The sequence below is a fragment of the Barbus barbus genome (genome assembly GCF_936440315.1).
Source record: "Barbus barbus genome assembly, chromosome: 34".
Classification (NCBI taxonomy): domain Eukaryota; kingdom Metazoa; phylum Chordata; class Actinopteri; order Cypriniformes; family Cyprinidae; genus Barbus; species Barbus barbus.
Window position 1 is genome coordinate 23,645,860 of NC_136762.1, and position 22,632 is coordinate 23,668,491.

General features: G+C 38.2%; 1 protein-coding gene across 1 annotated transcript in view; it reads right to left on the reverse strand.

Annotated features, from left to right (window-relative positions):
- The window catches only part of LOC306854064 (gap junction delta-2 protein-like), a 31,409-nt gene extending 16,235 nt beyond the window's left edge, over positions 1-15,174 (reverse strand). Inside the window, exon 1 of the mRNA XM_079391864.1 lies at positions 14,271-15,174. Within this exon, the coding sequence (XP_079247990.1) occupies positions 14,271-14,341 (71 nt within the window). The 5' untranslated portion in view covers positions 14,342-15,174. The remainder of the gene's footprint in view (positions 1-14,270) is intronic.
- Positions 15,175-22,632: the final 7,458 nt, after the last annotated feature.

A 22,632-nucleotide genomic window follows, 5' to 3' on the forward strand; every position in this document is an offset into this window, starting at 1 on the left:
ACATTATATATGTACAAAATGTATATACAGTATATGAGTGGAATAGTCAACTTCAGTGAATTATGAAAATGAATGCAGTAGTTTTCAGTAATTATAATGGTCCATTGTAAAATATGCTCTGAGTATTACTTGGACCGTTCATATAACTTTGGGCATGAATAAAGCAGTATATAACCTGTACTATCAATTTCCTATAGTCCATTCTGTAGCGAGACAGACTTATATCACGATTGCTCTAGCTTTCTCACATAATAGCATGCACATTATTGGCTGGTTATTAGTAATTATAAAGTACTTATTAATGCCTTATTCTGCATGATCATATTTTAGACCCCTTAATCCTATATCCCATACCTAAACTTAACAAATAACTCACTAACTATTACTAAGCAGAAAATTAGGAGTCTGTTGAGGCAAAAGTCATAGTTAATAGTTAGATATTAGTGAGAATTGGACCTTAAAGTAAAGTGTGACCGAAAATTTCATTGTAAATGAAGGAATACATTTTTGCACAAAGCCTTGCTTATCTTCACATTGTTTACATAAATCCTGCAAACAATCACTCTAAACACTATATAATAAAATGTTGCCTCCAAAATCACATAAAAATTTTTGGTTTGACGTTTTGATATTTCTTTTGTGAGACTGAACTGTTCGGTACCACGATTGTTCCAAAGTACCATGGTATACATCACTACAGAATTTTTGAAAGGGACTTCCTTCCACAAAACCAGCAGAGACCCACATGGCCTTATATAGAGAGACAGAGGATGGCTAGGCTCCATATCTCTCCTCTCTCAGCAGAAGGACAGAGGAGAAAGAGAGGAGAGGAAGGTCTCTACGCAAGGTTTTGTGCCAGGACGACCATCCGTTTACCCGCACTGACTTCCAGAATCCTGCATGACACACATGCTCACACGCAGCCACGTGTCAGCAACAGGAAGTGACCACTGAGTGTCCTGGGTCAATTTTTATCTTTACTCAAAAAGATTTGCGTTTACTTTAACTGAGAGATGACAGAAAGCTTTTACAGCTCTTTATATGCATTTAGGTGAAGCGTCAGTGAGTACATTTGGTGGTGATGTATGTACATTGCATAACCTGAATTCTGCCAAGGTTTGCAATGTTTTTCTCTCTCAACCTTTATTGTTTTAATTCTGCTGGTCTGAAAAACAGCATCCCTTAGGATTATACTGCTATGCGTATGTATGCTCCATTTGTGTGTCACGGAGTGGAATTATACAGGGTTTACGCACATCTTACGCACATCTTACGCACTCAGCTAAAGTCACATCCTCCCTAGACTCTGGTTGTGTTGCAAGATATGGGATATTTGTATGTAAGATATCAGAGACTGAATCAGACAAAGTGAAGAGGCGATCAGATTATTGAAACCTGAGGAGCTGGAATTCAGAGAGGCTCCAAGAAACAGGATGTAATAAATCTGTCCAGATCCGAGCACCAGCTAGTTTGAAGCAAACTAACCAGCAAGCCTCTTTCACAGAATTGCTTACAACCTTGAGACAAAAGAACACTTATCGATAATTCCAGTTCAAGAAGGAGACTGTCAAATTTGTTGCAAGTAATAAAGACTGATGTTCACATGTAAACCTGTGATAGAAAATCACGAGCTACAGTTCTCCCACACATAGAAGACAGACCAAACCAAAAATCCTTTGTCTAAAAGAACATGGAACTACATAAAATATTTTCATTTTCAATTTTTAATGAAACTAATCATTTCTATGCATAACTGCATATTGTGTATGTAACACACATTTGAATATCCTTGTTTTAATCACTCATTGTGTATGTAGTGGTAATAGCTGAAGGATTAATAGTCATGTTTGGTATGTATGAGTTTGAAAATTCATGCTTTAAATGTTTCTTCCAATCAATTCTTTGTCAAATGTATCATAGTCTTGTTATAGAAATCGATGTTCAAAAGTATACTTTGCAAGAGCCTGTAAAGTTCGGACATCTGACTGAACAGATAACAAGGATTTATTAGTGGGGTGGAGAAACAAAGCAATACCCCGAGCAAGGACAGTATCTAATTGGTCAAGACGTCCAGATGGGACGGTATGAAAGCAGAGTTTAAAAACTCAGGACATCCATCAAACTTTCTCTTAGTCTCTCTTGCTCTTTTCTCTTGGCTCTCTTCCTTTTGTCGCTCTTACTCTTCTTCCTAAAAATGCTCTCGTAGTTACTCTCTTCTTCTCTTTTGCCACCGCGTGCTGCTCTTTGAGCGTGCTCTGGCCCACGTGCCATAATGAGAAGGAAAACAACTTAGTCTCATTACATCCTTTTATTTTTATTCTTTTACTTTAGTTTCTTGTCTTTCCGTGGAGTTTCGTGTGTTAATGTAAGTTTGCTACAAAGTCCAGCTCCGACTGCACTCGCTTCAAACTTCGACCAGACCAACTCCGCATCCTCAGCCAACACCCAAGACCTCACTTCAAAGACTACTGAACTTCCAGCCAATCAGACACTTCGGGGAACCCCCTGTCTGCAACAACAACACAAAGGAAACCCGTAACACAGGCAATGCAAGCAAGTAACGCCTCCAAGTTCTGAATTGGTGACTTTAATATAAATCTTAGACTCATTGAGAAACTCAAAGCGAGGGTTAAATAAGTGATTGATGGTTGTTCAGGTCTATGCAATTGAACATATTGCTGTAAATTTAGGATTTCACATTTTCATTCTCTTAAACTCATCCTTTCCTCAATTTCTCTCTGCTTGTGTTCATGTGTTAGATTAGTTTATGTCTTAGGTTTATATAAATAAAATCTGATTTATATTGAAAAGAGAAGTATCTTGTGTTTTCTGCTCACAAGGTAATGTCTTAATCTGCCGATCTAGTTACTGTGCTGTTTAATAGTGTTTTCACTATATTTTGGATTATAATATCCAGTGCAGAGTTTGTTATACGGCTCGTTCAGTGAATCGCCGCAACACTGATTCTGTTCAAATCCCTATACAATCATAAATGATTCCCTTTGAGCTAAATTAAACTATTGCTTTAAATTACATATTAATATTACTTGTATTACGTTACATGTACTTGATATCCCTGACCTTTCATTACCTACGATGAAAATGAAAGATCTCTCCATTCTTTGTAAGTGGGAAAACTTGAAAAATTGGCAGTGTATCAAATACTTATTTGCCCCACTGAACATCTGCATTTCAGCATAGTTGGTGGTTTACATTTTACAGTTTACAGTACGCCTTTAAGTGGTCCCTAGCTGCAAATTCCAACTTTCCAGGGCCTTGTCCACACTAATACGTTTTCGTTTGAAAATGCATCTTTTTCTCTTCATTTTGGCCTTTGATCCATACTGAGAAGGAAAACAGAGCTTTTTGAAAATAGTCTACAAAGTGGATAAATTTGAAAATGCTGTTGACGCATTGCAGTGTGGACAGAGGCTTTTGAAAAAGATGATGCATGTTTAGTCATTGTACCAATAGATACAATATCTATGTGTTATACTGCTATTGTGCCTGTTTTGTGCTATTCACTTTAACAGTATTGCTACAGATGTGTTACTTTGTACACTCTTCACATCACAGTCCTGCAAAGATGACAGAAAATTTACTTATGATTGCTGTTTGTGGCAAAACATGAGGACAGTTGCGTTTTAATGGTGCGACCTAAATGCGTCAGTGAATGGTGAGAGATTTTCCTAAAGAAAAGGATCCTGCCAGAAGAATAGCATGAAAACCTGTATTGTCTCAGTGAGCTTTTCTGAGGCTTTATGCATGCGCAGTAAAGCGAATTTAACGTTTTCTGACGTTTCAGTGTGGATGAGTAACATTTGGAAAATGCTAGAAAATGCTAGTGTGGACGGAGAGCGTTTTAAAATGAAAATGCCATTTTCTAATGTACCCGTATTGATGTAGACGTAGCTCAAGTTGAATGCAACACACAGTATGTCTGTCTATAATGAATGGAGATGGATTTGTCAACATCTATGCTAACACCAGTTAGAAATTTCAATACTAATATTGATCCTAGGGAAGGTTTGGGTAGTTGATTCACAAATAACCTGCCTGATTTATCTCAACTGCTCTGTGTGCCCATAAATACACATGTACTAGACGAAACAACTAGCAACATGGGCACTATCTTCTCTAATACATTAGAAGCTGTTGCCCCCCATAAACACATGCCACCCGATCTAAATATTCCCTCACAGTTTAATAGTAATGACTTAATGAATTTCTTTACTGAAACTAGATAACATCAGAAATACAATATCAAATGTAGATTCTACTGCGTCTAGTATTTCAGCTTCATTCATCGCACCCAAAGAAAAAATGCAGTGCTTTACAACTATAGGACAGGAAGAGCTAAATAAACTTATCAGTGCATCTAAACCAACAACGTGTTTACTAGATCGTGTACCCACTAAACTACTGAAAGAGTTGTTACCTGTAGCAGAAGAACCGCTTCTCAATATTATTAACTCGTTGTTATCTTTAGGTCACGTCCCAAAACCATTCAAGCTGGCGGTTATTAAGCCTTTTATTAAGAAACCACAACTAGATACTAGTGAACTGGCAAATTACAGACCCATTTCAAATCTTCCGTTTATGTCTAAAATTTTAGAAAAAGTTGTATCTGCTCAATTGTGTTCCTACTTGCAAAAAAAATATCTCTTTGAAGAATTTCAGTCAGGTTTCAGGCCTCACCATAGCACAGAAACTGCACTTGTTAAAATTACAAATGACTTGCTTCTTGCTTCAGACCAAGGCTGCATCTCATTGCTAGTATTACTTGATCTTAGTGCTGCATTCGACACTATAGACCATGACACACTCATAGATCGATTACAAAACTATACTGGTATTCAAGGGTAGGCTTTAAGATGGTTGAGATCCTACCTGTCCGATCGCTACCACTTTGCTCATTTAAATGGGTAGTCATCTCAATTATCACCAGTAAAGTATGGAGTACCACAAGGATCTGTCCTAGGTCCTCTGCTATTTTCAGTATACATGTTGCCCCTTGGTAATATTATTAGAAAATACAGGATTAGTTTTCATTGTTATGCTGATGATACTCAACTATGTATCTCAACAAGACCAGATGAAACTTCTAAACTATCTAAGCGAATATATTGTGTAAAACATGTAAAAGATTGGATGACCAATAATTTCCTCCTATTAAATTCAGATAAGACAGAGATATTACTTATTAGACCAAAAAACAGTACACAGAATCTCTTGGATTACAATTTGCAACTAGACGGATGTACTGTTACGTCCTCTAAAGTAAAAAATCTGGGTGTTATATTAGACAGCAACTTGTCCTTTGAAAATCATATTTCCCATGTTACAAAAACAGCATTCTTACATCTTAGAAACATTGCCAAGCTTCGAAACATGCTACCTGTTTCTGATGCAGAAAAGCTAGTTCATGCATTCATGACCTCTAGACTGGACTATTGTAATGCACTGCTAGGTGGTTGTCCTGCATCTTCAATAAACAAGCTACAGATAGTCCAAAATGCAGCGGCTAGAGTTCTTACCAGGTCTAGAAAATATGATCATATTACCCCAATTTTACAGTCTCTGCACTGGCTACCTATTAAGTTCCGTATCATTTACAAAATATTATTACTTGCCTATAAGGCCCTAAATGGTTTAGCTCCTGCGTACCTAACTTGTCTTCTACCACGCTACAATCCAACCCGCCCCTAAGGTCGCAAAACTCTGGACTTTTGGTAGTACCTAGAATAGCAAAGTCCACTAAAAGAGGTAGAGATTTTCACATTTGGCTCCCAAACTCTGGAATAGCCTTCCTGATAACGTTCGGGGTTCAGACACACTCGCTCTGTTTAAATCTAGATTAAAGACACATCTCTTTAGCCAAGCATTCACATAATGCATCTTATAATCTTGTACTGCAGTTATATCTGATCAAATGTACATTATTATTATTCTTTAGCTTGGGTTGAACAAATAATTTTTGCTTAGATGGAACACCAGCTACGCTATTTATGTCTCTATTTGTTTCTCTGTTTCTGTCACTGGATTAACATCCCGTGGTAACTAGGAATTACAGAAGCTTCAGTCTGGATCCAACCCTTAAATGATCTGAGATGACCGAACACCTGAGAAAAGATAATGCCAACCCCTCAGAGGACCTCAGAGGATTCCAATGCTCAGACAACATACAGAATTACAAAATTTAGCCATAAGTTATATTAAGGTACTGCAATATATAAATATATTGTGGAAACTTAATTTCCTGTAGAGCTGCTTTGCAACGATTTGTATCGTAAAAAGCGCTATACAAATAAACTTGAACTTGAAACTTGAACTAGTTGTAATGATCATAGTATTAGCCACACGAAGAAACCAATGCCTTATCACATAGTTACAACAGAAAATGGTTAACGGATTCCTCACTTTCAACCGCATTATTTGCTGCAATACCAAACCTAGACTACATCTCCATCATCATTCACCAAAATCATCACAAACGCTTGGATCAGAAATATGTCAAAACAACACACACCAACACTACATTTGAGCGGGTGAGGTGAAGCATGGGGTCTCTTTTTTTTTTTTTTTTTATCTCACACCCCTGTTCTCTGTTCTCTGTCCGGGGCCGGGGGCTGCGAGGATGAGCTGGCCGCCCGGTCGGGGTCTGGGCTGGTGGTCTTCTCTGCTGCTGCGGGGACCGGGGTGGTCTTCCTGTCCCCACGCCAGAGCGAAGGGGGTTCAGCTCCGGGATCGGGCGCTGATTACCCCTCTGGGGGTGGTGGTGCCTGGATCTAGGAGTATAGAGTGCATATAGGGAGTGTGAGTGTGGGTACCATGTCCATTTTTGTGTGTCTACATGTGGGGTGAGGGTGAGAATATTCGTTGCGTGCATGAGGGTGGGAACGTATGCTTGTGTATATGTGTGCTTGTTCGTCTACGTCTATGTGTCAGGTCGGGCCTTAGACTCCACCTCACTCATCATCTCAGTCGACCCCCACCCCACCACCATGCCCTGCCGGTGGAGGATGCCGCCGGTGCATTGGTGGTTTCTCGCGCCGGGGCAGGATGCTCGGGTGAGCGCTGGCCCACTCTCGGCGGTCGCTTGGCGGGGCCTGGCCCTACTGGCCTTGCTGGGCCCCGGTTGGGGGGCGGGGGGCCCTTGGATCTCCGGGCCCAGGGCTCGGTCTGCCCTGGTGTGGTCGGCTGCCGGCGGAGCCTGCGGGCTTGCCGCCACGGCACCCTGGGGTGTCTACACTGTGGCTGTCGGATGTCCCACCTTCGGGCTCTCCTCTGCCCTTTTCTGGGTGGGGGCCGCAGTTGTCCCTGCGGTGGTTCCCCTGGGGGTCCTGTGCCCTGGGGGGCCTCCGGATGTTTGGGGCCTGGGTCTCTTCCATGCCTGCTTCATGCCTTGCGGGATGGGGCTGTTGTTCCCCACACACACACTATTAAACATTTACATGGAGGAACCTTATGAACACAAGCGCGCTCACACACACAGGTGTACACTCAAGCATTCACATTGGTGTAAAAACGGGTGCTCGCAGACACACATTGTTCTGATCTGCTGTTGCTTCAAAACTTATTTTGTAATATTAGTTATGCGTGTTGCTCAATAACATTTAACATTTAGAATTTATTGTGATTCATACAGATGTTGGTTGTTGCTGCAGTTTCTCTGATGTTGTGTCTTCTGTTGTGTCTTCTGTTGTTTTCTCTTTTTGTCAGCAGGTATCGAAGCAAATTGTCTTTTTTTTTTGTTTTGTTTTTTCCTCTCTCTCTCTATCCCCCATTCTCTTTTTTTTCCTCTCTCTCTCTCCCCCTTCTCTGTTGACTTTATTCACAATTTTTTTTTTTTTTTTTTTTTTTTTTTTTTTTTTTTATTATTATTATTTTTATTATTATCATTATAATTATAATTATTATTTTTTTATTATTATTATTATTATTATTATTTTTTATTTTTTTTTTCTCTCTCTTGTTTTCTCTGTCCCCTGGTCTTGTCGGTCATAGTATGGTTAAATAAAAGGGTATATAAAATTTAATTAATTAATTAATAAAAAAAAAATAATATAAAAAGAAAAAAAAAAAAAAAAAGGCTGTGAATGATGATAGCATAACTACACATACGTACTGTCATGTGTTATCTGTGTTACTGACAGGCCAAAAAAAAAAAAAAAAAAAAAAAAAAAAAAAAAAAAAAAAAAAGAAATATGTCAAAACACATTTTTTTAAAACCAAGTTGATGTTTACACATTTTTGTAATCTGTAAGAACAAAAATCACAAATGAATTTCAGTAGTAGTTTGGACTTAATACTATTTTTGCTTCTCAAGACAAAGACTTAATCTTAGAAATGTTTAATAAAATATCTCATTGTCACTGTGCCTAGATTTGCCAAGACACCTACTTCTGCCTAAACCTAACCTTCAACCAAGAGTCAGAGTTTTCAATATGAAGGGTATTTTGATTGTCCAATTTAGACATTTTACTAGCTATAAGTAACTTTGTAACTACATAGAGTGTCTGCTTAATATCTGTTCACGATTTTGATGGTGCCCTACAAACATTCTACCGCTTATAAGTAACTTCGCAAGTACTTCAACTTATTGAGCTAACCCTATGTAGTTGCAAAGTTACTTATAGTTAGTAGAATCTTTAAAGTAGATTGTTGAAAGTGTAATTAAATGATACACTTTTATGTCTTTTTTTTTCAACTGCTTCTATTTTTATTTTAGAAACATCTGAATTAAGTGATAAGTATTGGGTGCATTGGATTGTTGCTATGGAGAAATATTTATGCCAACCCTCCTACATGTTTGCCACATATGTGAATGTGTAAGTGTGTGTGTGTGTGTGTGTGTGTGTGCATACTTAAATTACGTATATAATGAAACAGGAGGCTGACGTGCCTCTGAAAGAACGCTTGTCTCACTAACATGATGTGTTAGTAAATGGTGACATACTGTTGGGACAGGCACCTCTGTCGGTGTGCGTGTGTGTGTGTGTGTGTGTGCGCGGTGGATGATAAATGTGTGTGTTTGTGTGTGTGATCTAATATTTGTTTTCATTTTGTGCGAAAGCAGCTACATGAAGATTTTGCTTGTGGTGTTGTACAGTCAGTGTGTTTGTGAGTATAATGGTTAGTGGCTGTAAAGTATGTCCCTTTTACAGATTTTACAGAGATGTTTAGCCTTGGTCTTGAGAGACGTACTCACAGTATCAGCTCTAAACCTCATTATGTGTTATATTGGTTCTGGCAACCATCATGTGCTTCTCCTGTCCTCACAGGACCTTCTTTACCTTATAATTTCATCTACCATGAGCAGCTTGAGGTTGTGATGCCGTTCAGAGCGATAAGACACTGATTTATGCTTTATTTGACCAGGAGAGGCATTTAAATATCATCCCAGATCCCATAATTCTTTGTGGTAACTGCCACACACCTCAACTTCAAAATCTGACTGTAAAAATGTCTTCTTTGTTATGACTGTGTTGGCAGAATATCTGTGATTTATTTCCCATGAAGACATTTGCTAGGTTATGTGCTACCGTTCACCATAAAGTTTTGAACGAAGCACAGTAGCCACTTCTGAAGCGGTATGGTTTTTTAGAGGAACACTCCCCTTTAAATGCAACCATTTTAGGTTTAGGGATTTCATTTATATGGAACCAAAGCCATATTAAATCCTTTTTTGATACTGAGAAGAGGCAGAGGTGGCATATTTTTGTAAGTTTTTTATTTATTTAACTCTGCCATGTAAAGACGGCATATTAATATGGTTATTGTTAATTAAATGTATGTACAGTATTTAAATCTCATTTGCACATATTCAAAGTTAGAACTTGGATTTTAGGTACATGAAAACCAATGGCATTGACAACAAATGACATGGAAAGAACAGTTCAACCAAAAATCTTAATTTATTCACCTTCATGTATTATAAAACATAAAAGAAGATATTTAGAGAAAGGTAAATGATCACCAAAACTGTCACCTACATTCTTCAGATTATCTTCTTTTGTGTTCAGCTGAAAGTCATACGGGTTTGGAACAACATGAAGGTGAGTAAATGATGACAGAAATTTAATTTTCCTTTTAAGAAAGAAAGTTTTACAGATTTGGAACAGGAAATGATATTGTGACAGAATTTCCAGTTTTGGGGGTGAACTATGTTTTAACAGCTTGAGCTTTTACATTCAGATACTTCTATATGTCATTTTTCTATTTTTCTTTTGTGGTAAATGCCTCTCATTTTACTCTATCCTCTGAATTACTAATCATGCTTTGGCATAACGTCTTTCTTCACTGTGTATAATCTTGCTCTAACAGAGATTGAAGATGATTGTGTCTACAGTATATATTTGTAGTGTGTAATCTGAATAAAATCTGTGTTGATGTTGAGTGGCAAACGGATTGATGATTTGGAAATGTGTGTCACAACACATCTCCTTCGAGGCTTCATGTTATTTCTTTGCACAGAATCAAATGCATAACCAATATAATCCAAGGGCTAAAAGCGACAAAGAGATGAAAACATGGATGGAGGGCTGAGAGAGACTGGAAAAGCAGGACGGATAACAGCCAACAGCCTGTGGTTCAGGAAGTCACAGTGTGAGTCAAGTCACGCACAAGTGTGTGTGTGTGTGTGTGTGTGTGTGTTTGAGTGAATAGAGCTGTGATGAATCTGTACATGGATGTTTAAATATGTATAGAAATGATATGGTACGAATGAATTACTAAGCGGACAAATATGACTGGATGGTGGGATGGACATGCGGAATGGAAAGTCAAATCCACTGTGATTAAGGTTTCAGTCTCTAAAAATACACACATATACACATCGAGAAGCACACACGATACCCAGAAATCTGTGCAGCTATAAATACCCTACTCAAAAGTGAGCCTCCTTCTGCCAGACTCACTCTGTAGTGCAGAACAATTGAAGTGAGGGGATGTGGCAGGTAGGGTTTCAGGGCATTGCTGTCTCATATTTTGTGATCCCTTCCCTTAATGATGGGATTCAGTTGCTTTTGTTGGGAATGACTCTACAGTACAGGAATCTGAATGAAATTAGATGTCACAACGTAAAATGCATTTTTTCGTAATCTGACAAAACATTTCTTAAACTGTATCCATAAATACACAGCCAACTGTCTGCTGCACATCTTACGTTGTCTATTTCAAGACATCCTTTGCTGAACAATAGCTTGTAAATTATACAGCTGTTTAGAACAAACACCAGTTGCCCACATCCCCAACTCTCTTCCCTAAATGAGAATTTAATTGAAAACTGCCTCCAATAAACTTTGAAGTACTGCTCAATTATCAGTTAATTACGAGAGGATTTATTAGGTAATTATATTGGTTCAAAGGCTATAAATATGTCTGAAGCACTTGGAATTACATGAACTTAAAAATGTAATTAGCAAGCATATTTGTAGCAAACCAGGGTATCAGCCTGATGTGCGTAATATTTTCAATAATGTAAAGATGCATGCTATACCCATCATGCCTCACTGAGGTATGTAAAACACGCATTGTCTTTTGTTGCATGAAGTGTTCTTGTCTTCTACAAGATGAACGAAATTGGTTTCAAATGAAATGACTCTTAAACTTTGTAGAATTACCAATTTAAAGAAAAAAAAAGAGTTTTGAATCTAATCATCTTCATGTATATATTAGATATTTAAATCTGGAGCAGTGCCTGACCATGCAAAATTCTCATGCAATGTCTCATTGGTTCATTAGAAATATGTGCCTCTGCCTACATTTCTGCAAAATTCAAAAATGTATACATACAAATCCCTCCAATTACACTGGAGGCAGTAAAACTCAGATAACGTTTATTCTTTTTCACACAACGCATAATTTACAGGGCCAGAGCTTTGATTAAGAAAGCCTAATTCTCATACCATTCCACGCACAATATTATTTTATGACTTCAAAACTATTTTAACATGCTGCGAGATTTGAAAATCATTGCAGTGTTATTGCTATGGTTGTTCTGTGAGGGGAAAAAGCAGGTCTCCTACAATATTCTGGTCTCTAAATATGTCTCGGATTCCTCAAGTGGAAGCCAAATTGTTTTTCATCTGTTTTATCATCCTATGGCTAAACATCAGAAGTTTGAACATTAAATGTTTAAAAGTACAGGTATCATTCATGTTCGTAGCACAAAAGAAAGAGCCTTGCGATGAAACGCTAAGGATATTTTGTGGCAACCGCCCTCCACAATTACACAAATTCATTAACTTCCTTGTAACAGCTCACATCAGAAAACTACCCACATCACCTCAGTAATGCCAAACATAATGAATGAAACAGTCCCTTGAGACTAAGGCATACCCTGTCAGGCGTAGTGTAATTCACCATTGGCTGCCAAGCAGCCTGCGATCACTGAAGTGTGAGTGTGGAGGCAGTGACTGGTGAATGAGATCTGATCAGGGTAATCTTTCATATTCAGCCTAACGGCACATCTATGCAGGTGTCGCTCAATGTCTGGCCAGCCAAATTGATGCCAGAGATGACAATGGCAGGAGGAAATACATGGCAAATGCCAAGCTCCGACCATTTGGTCTTGTGAATGGAATGGAGAAAGACAAATTCAAGCATCTGTTGCCATGGAATCAATGTGTATTCTGGGGTCTAGTGTAGCAATGAACCAGACCCTGCTGGATGAGGAAGAGTCCTCCATTGCATCATAGCTTTGGATGGTCATGACCTATGATGATCATATGATAAATGATGCACTGTCAGGTGAGTCACCAACAACCTGAATGCAAAGCATCGGTAGATGGATGTCTAATACCATTTCACACCCAATGTCTCCTGGCTGACTGCCTTAATGTACACTGCTTGACAGTGTTTGCCTTCAAGATAATTTCATATGACAGGCTGAAACTAATTAGTGTGTTTTTTAGAAAACTGCATTAGAGATTTAAGTACAGGGCACTGCGGACAAAACACTGCACACAGCAAAATGATGTCTCAAACAATGTCAGATAAAACCACAATTAGCTTTAACAAGCATCAAACAATACATCTTTAAAAAAAAAGATGCTTTTTTAGCTAAATCTGGCAGGACATTTGTGTCCAAAATACGAAATGAAATGAAAAAGAGAACGTGAGGGGCTAAACTGGAACAAAAAATAGCATCACCCAAGCAGGCGATGTCACTTGAGGTCTCACAAGCTTCAGTGGTTCAAACATTGGATCTACTGAAGCTTGAGATTGACCAATAGGCGCTCACGATGCCCGCAGGATTAACTAAAAGCTCAGCCACGAGGTCATTCTCTCTCCACCATAAGCCACCATTATGGACCGATAACGCCATACAGTACGGTTCTTAATCCTGGTCCTGGGGACCCAAAGAACTGCATATTTTGTATGTCTAATGCACCTGAATCGAATCGTCAGCTCATTAGTAGAAAGCTTTATGGACCAAGCTTGGTGTGTCAGATAAGAAAGACAAAATCTGTAGTGCTGTGGTCCCAAGAAACAGGATTAATAACCACTAGATAGGAATTTTTGTAATCCACCAATACATGCCATTTCTTCTTGTATTTTCATTTTTTTTTTTTTGCATTTGAATCATTACGTGGTTTTGATTATTAACTTGTATCTAATACTTTTGTTCAATCAATCTCTGTGATACCAGTTTTATCATTTGCCAAGTGAAAATAATTTATATAGCACATTGCTTTAGCACATTACTTAAGTAGTAATTACTGTTTAATTACTACTTAATAAGCCACATGGTTTGAAGTATCATTCATGTCCAGGTTTCAACAACCTGATCTCACGGAAAACATGTCTTTATTACAAAATGGCAATTTCATATGAATTTGTACAATGTGAATTGTATGAAAACGTACAATTTTGGGAAAAAAAGCATGAAGGTCCACCATTAACCCCACCCCTAAATGAAACCGCAACGAAACAAATGTACAAATGAAAGTCATACAAATTAGTCACCAATTTGCTAAAATTTTACAATTTTTACAAAGTGCCATGACATAGTTAGGGATAGAATGTTTTAAACCCAAACAAAGGCAGACACTGAAACTGACATGCTGGGCTGCGCAAACAAACAGAGTAACAGTGTTTACACTTTTCAGACATTCTTAATTGTAGTTGTCTCTACACATTAAACTGGGAGAGGAGAACGTATTTATCATTAAACAATCAATTATTAGAACCTGATCAAAGGTCGCAGTTAATTATTATTTTGAGAGAATTGAACCAGATCATTGCATTGATTTCGCATTTCTTACCTTCCAATCATTGTAGAGTGCTGCTGCACAGCGGCCTCCAGGAGGCGCTCTAAAATGGTCCACTCTCCCATGGCTGGGTGCTGAAGACATCAAGGGATCACTGGACACTATAATGGACCCCCACCGATCCTTCACGTAGACCTCCGAAGAAACTCTACCGTCTTCGTGGCTTTGCCCTTTGAGGTAGTCAGCAGCAACAGAGATGCTTTGGTCCTACAAATAGTTCCGGTGATGGCTCAAGAAGACACGTGCTCCCATGATTTCACCTTATTTGCCTTCAACAGTCTCTGTTTATTGGTTTGCTTTCCCTCTTTGGGTCTGAAGTACTCAGATGGCAGTTATCAGAGAGCTGTGCTTGTCCCTGAATGCCCTGGCATCCTCAAGTGCTTCAGCTATCTGCACTATCTTTTCCCTTTCCTCAAGCAACTCTCCAGCTGCACGGTTTTCTCATTTAAACACGCACACTCACAAACAAGCTGCACCTAGCCCTTTTGTTCACCAATAAACACACACTCTCTAACACACACACGCAATCGTCCCCGTCTTGATCTCTCATAATCCACTAAGCACGTTTTCCAGGCAGTACTGGTAGCACAATCAGACCCGCTCACGTAAACACACTCCACGCTGCGATTTAAGCACCGCCAGTTGCACATCACAAACACATTTGGACAAATCAGTCAGTTTCCACACTTCCTCTCTGCTTCCTCACTGTTGCTTCCTTATGACCCTTTCTAGCTTTGACTGGATTCTCTTGTTTTCTCCTCCACCAGCTCAGCTTCAGTGTCTTTCCTGCATTTTTCCCCCACTGTCAGTTTTCTCTTCCCCAGCTCACTCGCTCGCTCTGCCTCCCTCTGCCCCTGCTGTCACTATGAGCCGCTGTCTTGCCACACTCTCATTTTCTGCTTTCCTCTCCCTCCCTCCACTCCCTCGCCTGACGTTCTCTCTGTCACTCCTGATAAGTGTGCCGCCTCCCCCCACCTCTCTTTCTCTCACACACACACACACACACACCTATGCAAGTCAGTGTTCTTAAATTGTTGCACGAGTCACTGCTTCAAGCAGTGGCACCAACTGATGGCATCCTTTATTTAAACAGTTCTTCTTTGAATTAACCCTGTTCATTCACCATTCACTCTACAAGCCTCTTTCTCTGTCTCTCATGGGCACCTGGCTTGTGCATGTGTCCAGAGGATTAGTGCGAGCAATCATCACACTACCCCTCCTCTCCTTTCCTCTCATCCAAACACAACACAGCCAACCAAACTCTTCTTTTTATCGCAAATCCCAATCCCGATTTTGTCTGTCTCTCACAAAGGAGGAAACAGAGGTGTGCTTTTCATTTTTTTACACTCACACACAGGTTAAAGGCTGATAAGCTAAAGACAAAACGGAAATGAAAAAATGGGGAACAATTCAATTACAATAAAACGGAGCAGCTTTACGCAACAGATCAGCTTCAGTTTTACAAAAACACTCAGTTTTACAAAACAGAGCAGATTTACAACACCTTTATGCAACAGAACAGCTTAACATGCACACATTTGAACAATTGTACACCACCTTTTCATAACAGACTTGCACAACAGAGCAGCTCTACACCACATTTACTTTACAGAGCACCTTTACACAACAGATCAGTTTTACAAAACAGAGATTTACAATACCTTTACACAACAGAACAACTTTACACTACCTTTATGTAGAAGGTTTACACAACAGAGCAGTTCTACAACACATTTTATTTACAGAGTACCTTTAAACAATGATTAAACCACCTTTACACAACAGATCAGTTTTACAAAATAGCATATTTACAACACCAACAAAAGATCAGCTTAATATGTACACATTTGAACAATTGTATTGTGTAACAGAGCATACTTACAGAACAGAGCAGCTCTACACCACATTTACTTTGCAGAGTACCTTTACACAACAGAACAGCTTTACCCCACATTTACTTGATCGAGCAGCTTTACACAACAGTTGCACCACCTTTACTCAACAGATTAGTTTTACAAAACAGAGCAGATTTACAACACCTTAACTCAACAGAACATCTTAACGTACACATTTGAACAATTGTCCACCAATTTTATGTAACAGAGTAGGTTTACACAACAGAGCAGCTCTACACCACGTTTACTTTACAGAGTACCTTTACACAACAGATCAGTTTTACAAATCAGAGCAGATTTACAACACTTTTAAACAAAAGAACATCTTAATATGTACACATTTGAACAATTGTATTGTGTAACAGAGCAGACTTACAGAACAGAACAGCTTTACCCCACATTTACTTGATCGAGCAGCTTTACACAACAGTTGCACCACCTTTACTCAACAGATTAGTTTTACAAAACAGAGCAGATTTACAACACCTTAACTCAACAGAACATCTTAACGTACACATTTGAACAATTGTCCACCAATTTTATGTAACAGAGTAGGTTTACACAACAGAGCAGCTCTACACCACGTTTACTTTACAGAGTACCTTTACACAACAGATCAGTTTTACAAATCAGAGAAGATTTACAACACTTTTAAACAAAAGAACATCTTAATATGTACACATTTGAACAATTGTATTGTGTAACAGAGCAGACTTACAGAACAGAACAGCTTTACCCCACATTTACTTGATCGAGCAGCTTTACACAACAGTTGCACCACCTTTACTCAACAGGTTAGTTTACAAAACAGAGCAGATTTACAACACCTTTACACAACAGAACAGCTTAACATGTACACATTTGAACAATTTTACAGCAACTTTATTTAACAGAGCAGGCTGAAAACAAAAGCAGCTCTACACCACATTTACTTTGCAGAACCGCTTTACTCCACATTTACTTGATCGAGCAGCTTTACACAACAGTTGCACCACCTTTACTCAACAGGTTAGTTTTACAAAACAGAGAAGTTTTACAACACCTTTACATGACAGAACAGCTTAACGTACACATTTGAACAATTGTACAGCACATTTACAGCGGGTAAAATAAGTACAGGTGCAACTAAAAAAATTTGAATATTGTGAAAAAGAATTGTTTTTGTAACTTATTTCAAAAAGTGAAACTTTCATATATTCATTACATGTCAAGTAAAACATTTCAAAAGTTTTTTTTTTTATTTTGATGATTAGAGCTTACAGCTCATGAAAGTCAAAAATCCAGTATCTCAAAATATTAGAATATTTACATTTGAGTTTCATTAAATGACCATCCCTACATATAAATTCTGGGTATCTCTTGTTTTTTGAAACCACAATAATGGGGAAGACTGCTGACTTGGCAATGGTCCAGAAAACAATCAAAGGGAGTAAGTCACAGAGGGTCATTACTGAAAGGGGTGGCTGTTTACAGAGTGCTGTATCAAAGCACATTAAATCCAAAGTTGACTGGAAGGAAGAAATTGGGTAGGAAAAGGTGCACAAGCAACAGGAATGACCGCAAGCTTGAGAATACTGTCAAACAAAGCCGATTCATACACTTGAGAGAGCTTCACAAGGAGTGGACTGAAGCTGGAGTCAGTGAATCAAGAGTCACCACGCTCAGACGTCTTCAGGAAAAGGGCTACCAATCGAAGAAGAAACAACGTCAGAAGCGTCTCACCTGGGCTAAAGAGAAAAAGAATGGGACTGTTGCTCAGTCTTCCAAAGTCCTTTTTTCAGATAAAAGTAAATTTGGCATTTCATTTGGAAATCAAGGTCTGGAGGAAGACTGGAGAGGCACAGAACAAGCTGCTTGAAGTCCAGTGTGAAGTTTCCGAAGTCAGCGATGATTTGCGGTGCCGTGACGTCTACTGGTGTTGGTCCATTGTGTTTTATCAAGTCCAAAGTCAATCCAGCCATCTACCAGGAGATTTTGGAGCACTTTATGCTTCCATCTGCTGACAACCTCTATGGAGATGCTAATTTCCTTTTCCAGCAGGACTTTAGCACCTGCCCACACTGCCAAAACCACTTCCAAGTGGTTTGCTGACCATGATATTACTGTGCTTGATTGGCCAGCCAACATGCCTGACCTGAACCCCATATGGAATCTATGGTATATTTTCAAGAGAAAGATGACAGACAGTGGATCCAACAATACAGACGAGCTGAAGGCTCAATAGTGCCTCAGCAGAGCCACAGGATGATCGCTTCCATGCCACACCTCACCGATGCTGTCATTTGTGCTAAAGGAGCCCCGACCAAGTACTGAGTGCATAAATGAACATACTTTATAGAACTTGAACTTCTCTGTTTTGCAAATCCTTTTTTAGATTGATTTTAGGAAATATTCTAATGAAATTATAAGTAATCTTGAGATACTGGATTTTTGACTTTCATGAGCTGTAAACTCTAATCATCAAAATTAAAACAACAAAAAAATTGTTTTTAAATGTTTTACTTTACATGTAATGAATCTAGAATATTTCACTTTTTGAAATGTTACAAAAAAATAACTTTTTCACGATATTCTATTTTTTTGAGTAATGAACACATCACCATTTTTCTCAGTAAATATATTTCTGAAGGTGCTGTCGACATGAAATTTTCACCAGTTGTCAGTAATAACCAGTGTTGGGGGTAACGCATTACAAGTAACGCGAGTTACGTAATAATATTACTTTTTTCAAGTAACTAGTAAAGTAACGCATTACTTTTTAATTTACAAGAAAATATCTGAGTTACTTTTTCCCCATTTATTGACTGACAGTGCGCTGTGTGAGCATGCTGTTACTATAGATCTAAATGTGAATGTGCATGAATTCATCCCACTCGTAAAAAACAGATTTAGTATTCATCAAAATGAATTAAAACAGTGAAATGCAAACTCAGAATATGACGCAAACTGCAATAATTAAATATGTTAAACAACACAAATGTATCTAATCCCATTTTATTAACCGATGTCTTTGCTGCTGACCTTTGATGATCCAGTTCAACCATACTAATAAGCAAAAATGACTTTAGATAAACTAACAATTGTACTTCATTGTTTTTTATTGCCGAAGAGTGTTAAACCTTCTTAACCTGAGTTTTACTTTACAGACGTGAATTTACTTTTCCTTCACAAGATACAGGGCTTTTACATTTGTATTAATGCAATTTCTTGTATTAAAAACAATCAAGCCCTGCTCATATTTAAAAAGTAATGCAAAAGTAACGTAACACATTACTTTCCATAAAAAGTAACTAAGTAACGTAATTAGTTACTTTTTTAGGGAGTAACGCAATATTGTAATGCATTACTTTTAAAAGTAACTTTCCCCCAACACTGGTAATAACCCAAGTAATCCATACATACAAATAAAACAAAAATTATTTCAGAAATTAAGTTATGTGTAATAAAATGGAATGACACAGAGAAAAAGTACAAGTCAAGACAAGTCACTATTATTTGTATAGCGCTTTTAACAATGCAAATTGTGTCAAAACAGCTTTACATCAGCTTGATATAAAGCTGGGTGGCTTTACATCAGCTTTACAGTATTTAGATGGGAAATAGTTTGTCGAAATGGTGTCATTCTCCTCTGGCCAAACAAAATTAGCAGTTTAAATCTAGGCTAAAACAGAATCAGATTGTGCAAAGGAATCATCTGGTTCCTGTGGTCTTGTCCCGATGGCCGTCTTGGAGTCAGGGTCTTCACTGAGGATCAGTCTCTGGGGCTCATCTAGTTGTCCTGGTCTCCGCTGACGTTCAGGGCTGTAGAGGTTATCTCTAGGTGCTGATCCACCATCTGATCTGGATACAGACTGGATCTGGGTGGCTACAGTGACCTCGGAATAAGAAAGAAACAGACTAATATTAACAAATACATTGGGTGTTTTGGGAAGTGTTCCCGGTTCCGGTTGACCTAATTAATGCAGCCTAACAATCCTTTAACGGATTTGAATTATAGAAATGCGATAGTGTATTACGTGTAAAGAGATGGGTCTTTAATCTAGATTTAAACTGACAGAGTGTATCTGCCTCCCGAACAGTGTTAGGTAGATTGTTCCAGAGTTTGGGCGCTAAATAGGAAAACAATATCCCGCCCGCAGTTGATTTTGATATTCTAGGTATTATCAAATGGCCAGAGTTTTGAGATCGCAGCGGACGTGAAGGACTATAATGCAGTAAGAGCTCACTCAAGTACTGAGGTGCCAAACCATTCAGGGCTTTATAGGTATTAGCAAGATCTTAAAATGTATACAATGTTTAATAGGGAGCCAGTGCAGTGTTGACAGAACCGGGCTAATGTGGTCATACTTCCTGGTTCTAGTAAGAACTCTAGCTGCTGCATTTTGAACCAGCTGGAGTTTGTTTATTATCAGTTCTGAACTACTGAAAACTACTGAAATGTATTAATACTTTGTACAAAAGCCTTTGTTGGTAATGACACCTTCAAGACGCCTCCTGTATGGAGAAACTAGTGCATTGCTCAGGTGTGATTTTGGCCCATTCTTCCACAGAGTCTTCAAATCTTGAAGGTTCCATGGGCCTCTTCTATGAACTCTGATCTTTAGTTCTTTTCTTTTTTTGGGATTCAAGTCAGGTGATTAGCAGATTTATTTTCTTTTTCTGAAACCAATTGAGAGTTCCCTTGGCTGTGTTTGGGATCATTGTCTTGCTGAAATATCTTCATCATCCTGGTACTGTAGGTGTTGGGACTGAATCAGCTAATATTAATTTCCCCTGAATAGGGGCAGGATTTTCTCATTACTGATAGATTTCAGCTGGTGTCTGGGCTTTCCATGCCTTTTTGCACCTCCCTTTCTTAATGTGTTCAATACTTTTTCCCTGTGTCATTCCATTTTATTACACACAACTTAATTTCTGAACTTGTGTGTTTTGTTTTCTTTGTATGTATGGATTAGGCAAGGCAAGTTTATTTATTTAGCACATTTCATACACAATGGTAATTCAAATTGCTTTACATAAAAGGAAGTAAAATAATCATAAAAATAAAAATAATCAACACAATAAAACCATAAATTTTTAAACATTAAAATGGTTTAAAAATGTATTTAAAATGAATTTAGAACAATTAGAGATAAAAAAAAAAATATCATACATAAAATACAGTGTAGTCAGTTCGGATTACTTGGGTTGTTACTGACATCTGGTGAAAATTGTAAAGTCAACAGCACCTTTAGAAATATATTTACTGAGAAAAATGGTGACTTGTTCAATACTTATTTTACCTGCTGTATGTAACAGACCAGACTTACACTACAGAGCAGCTCTACTCCACATTTACAATACTTTACAGAACACCTTTACACAACATTTTACAAAACAGAGATTAAAACACCTTTACACAACAGAACAACTTTACACCACCTTTATGTAATAAAGAGTAGGTTTACACAACAGAGTGGCTCTACACCACAATTACTTTACAGAGTACCTTTACACAAGTTTCAAGACCTTTACACAACAGATCAGTTTTACAAAACAGTGCATATTTACAACACTTTAACACCACCGAACAGCTTAACATGTACACATTTGAATAATTGTACACCACCTTTATGTAACAGTAGGTTTACACAACAGAGCAGCTCTACACCACATTTACTGTACAGAGCACCTTTACGCAACAATCACACCACCTTTAAACAACAAATTGTTATTTGTCATTTCAAAATCACACATGGTCCCCAGATAATACTAATCCCGTGCGAATAGGGCTTCATCCAACAGAGCACATTTTACATATCAGAACAGCTTTACAAACCTTACATAACAGAACAACTTTACACCACCTTGATGTGGCATAGCAGGTTTACACAACAGAGTAGCTTTACATCACATTTACTTTGCAGAGCACCTTTACACAGCAGTTCCACCAACTTTCCATGCTTTTACACAACAGTAATTACACAATCAGTATTATAAAACAAAAATACTTTACAGCATCTTTACACAACAGAACAGGATCACAAACCTCTACACAACATAACTTTACACTACCCATAAGAGAGCAGGCTTACACAACAGAGCAGTTTTACTCCACATTTACTTGATCAAGCAGCTTTACACAACAGATAAAGCACATTTTCACAGCAGATTATTTTTTTACAAAACAGAGCAGGTTTACAACACCTTTACATAGCAGAGTAGCTTTCATACCATTTGCTTTTGGCTTCTTAACTTGTTGGCTTGTTAGCCTGTTGTTTCAGTTCAATCCTCTTGTGACACGGTCCACTTTCTCTAATCTTGTTTTGACGAATCCCACTGATGTTACAGTATGGGCAATTGCCCTGCAAAGTGGACTTCACAGGGTGCACCACAATTTAACATGAGATTCCAGTCTGACGGAAGCCATACTGTAAATGTCAATTTTGAAGAGCAATGCAAACGGTACAGGGAATAAGAGT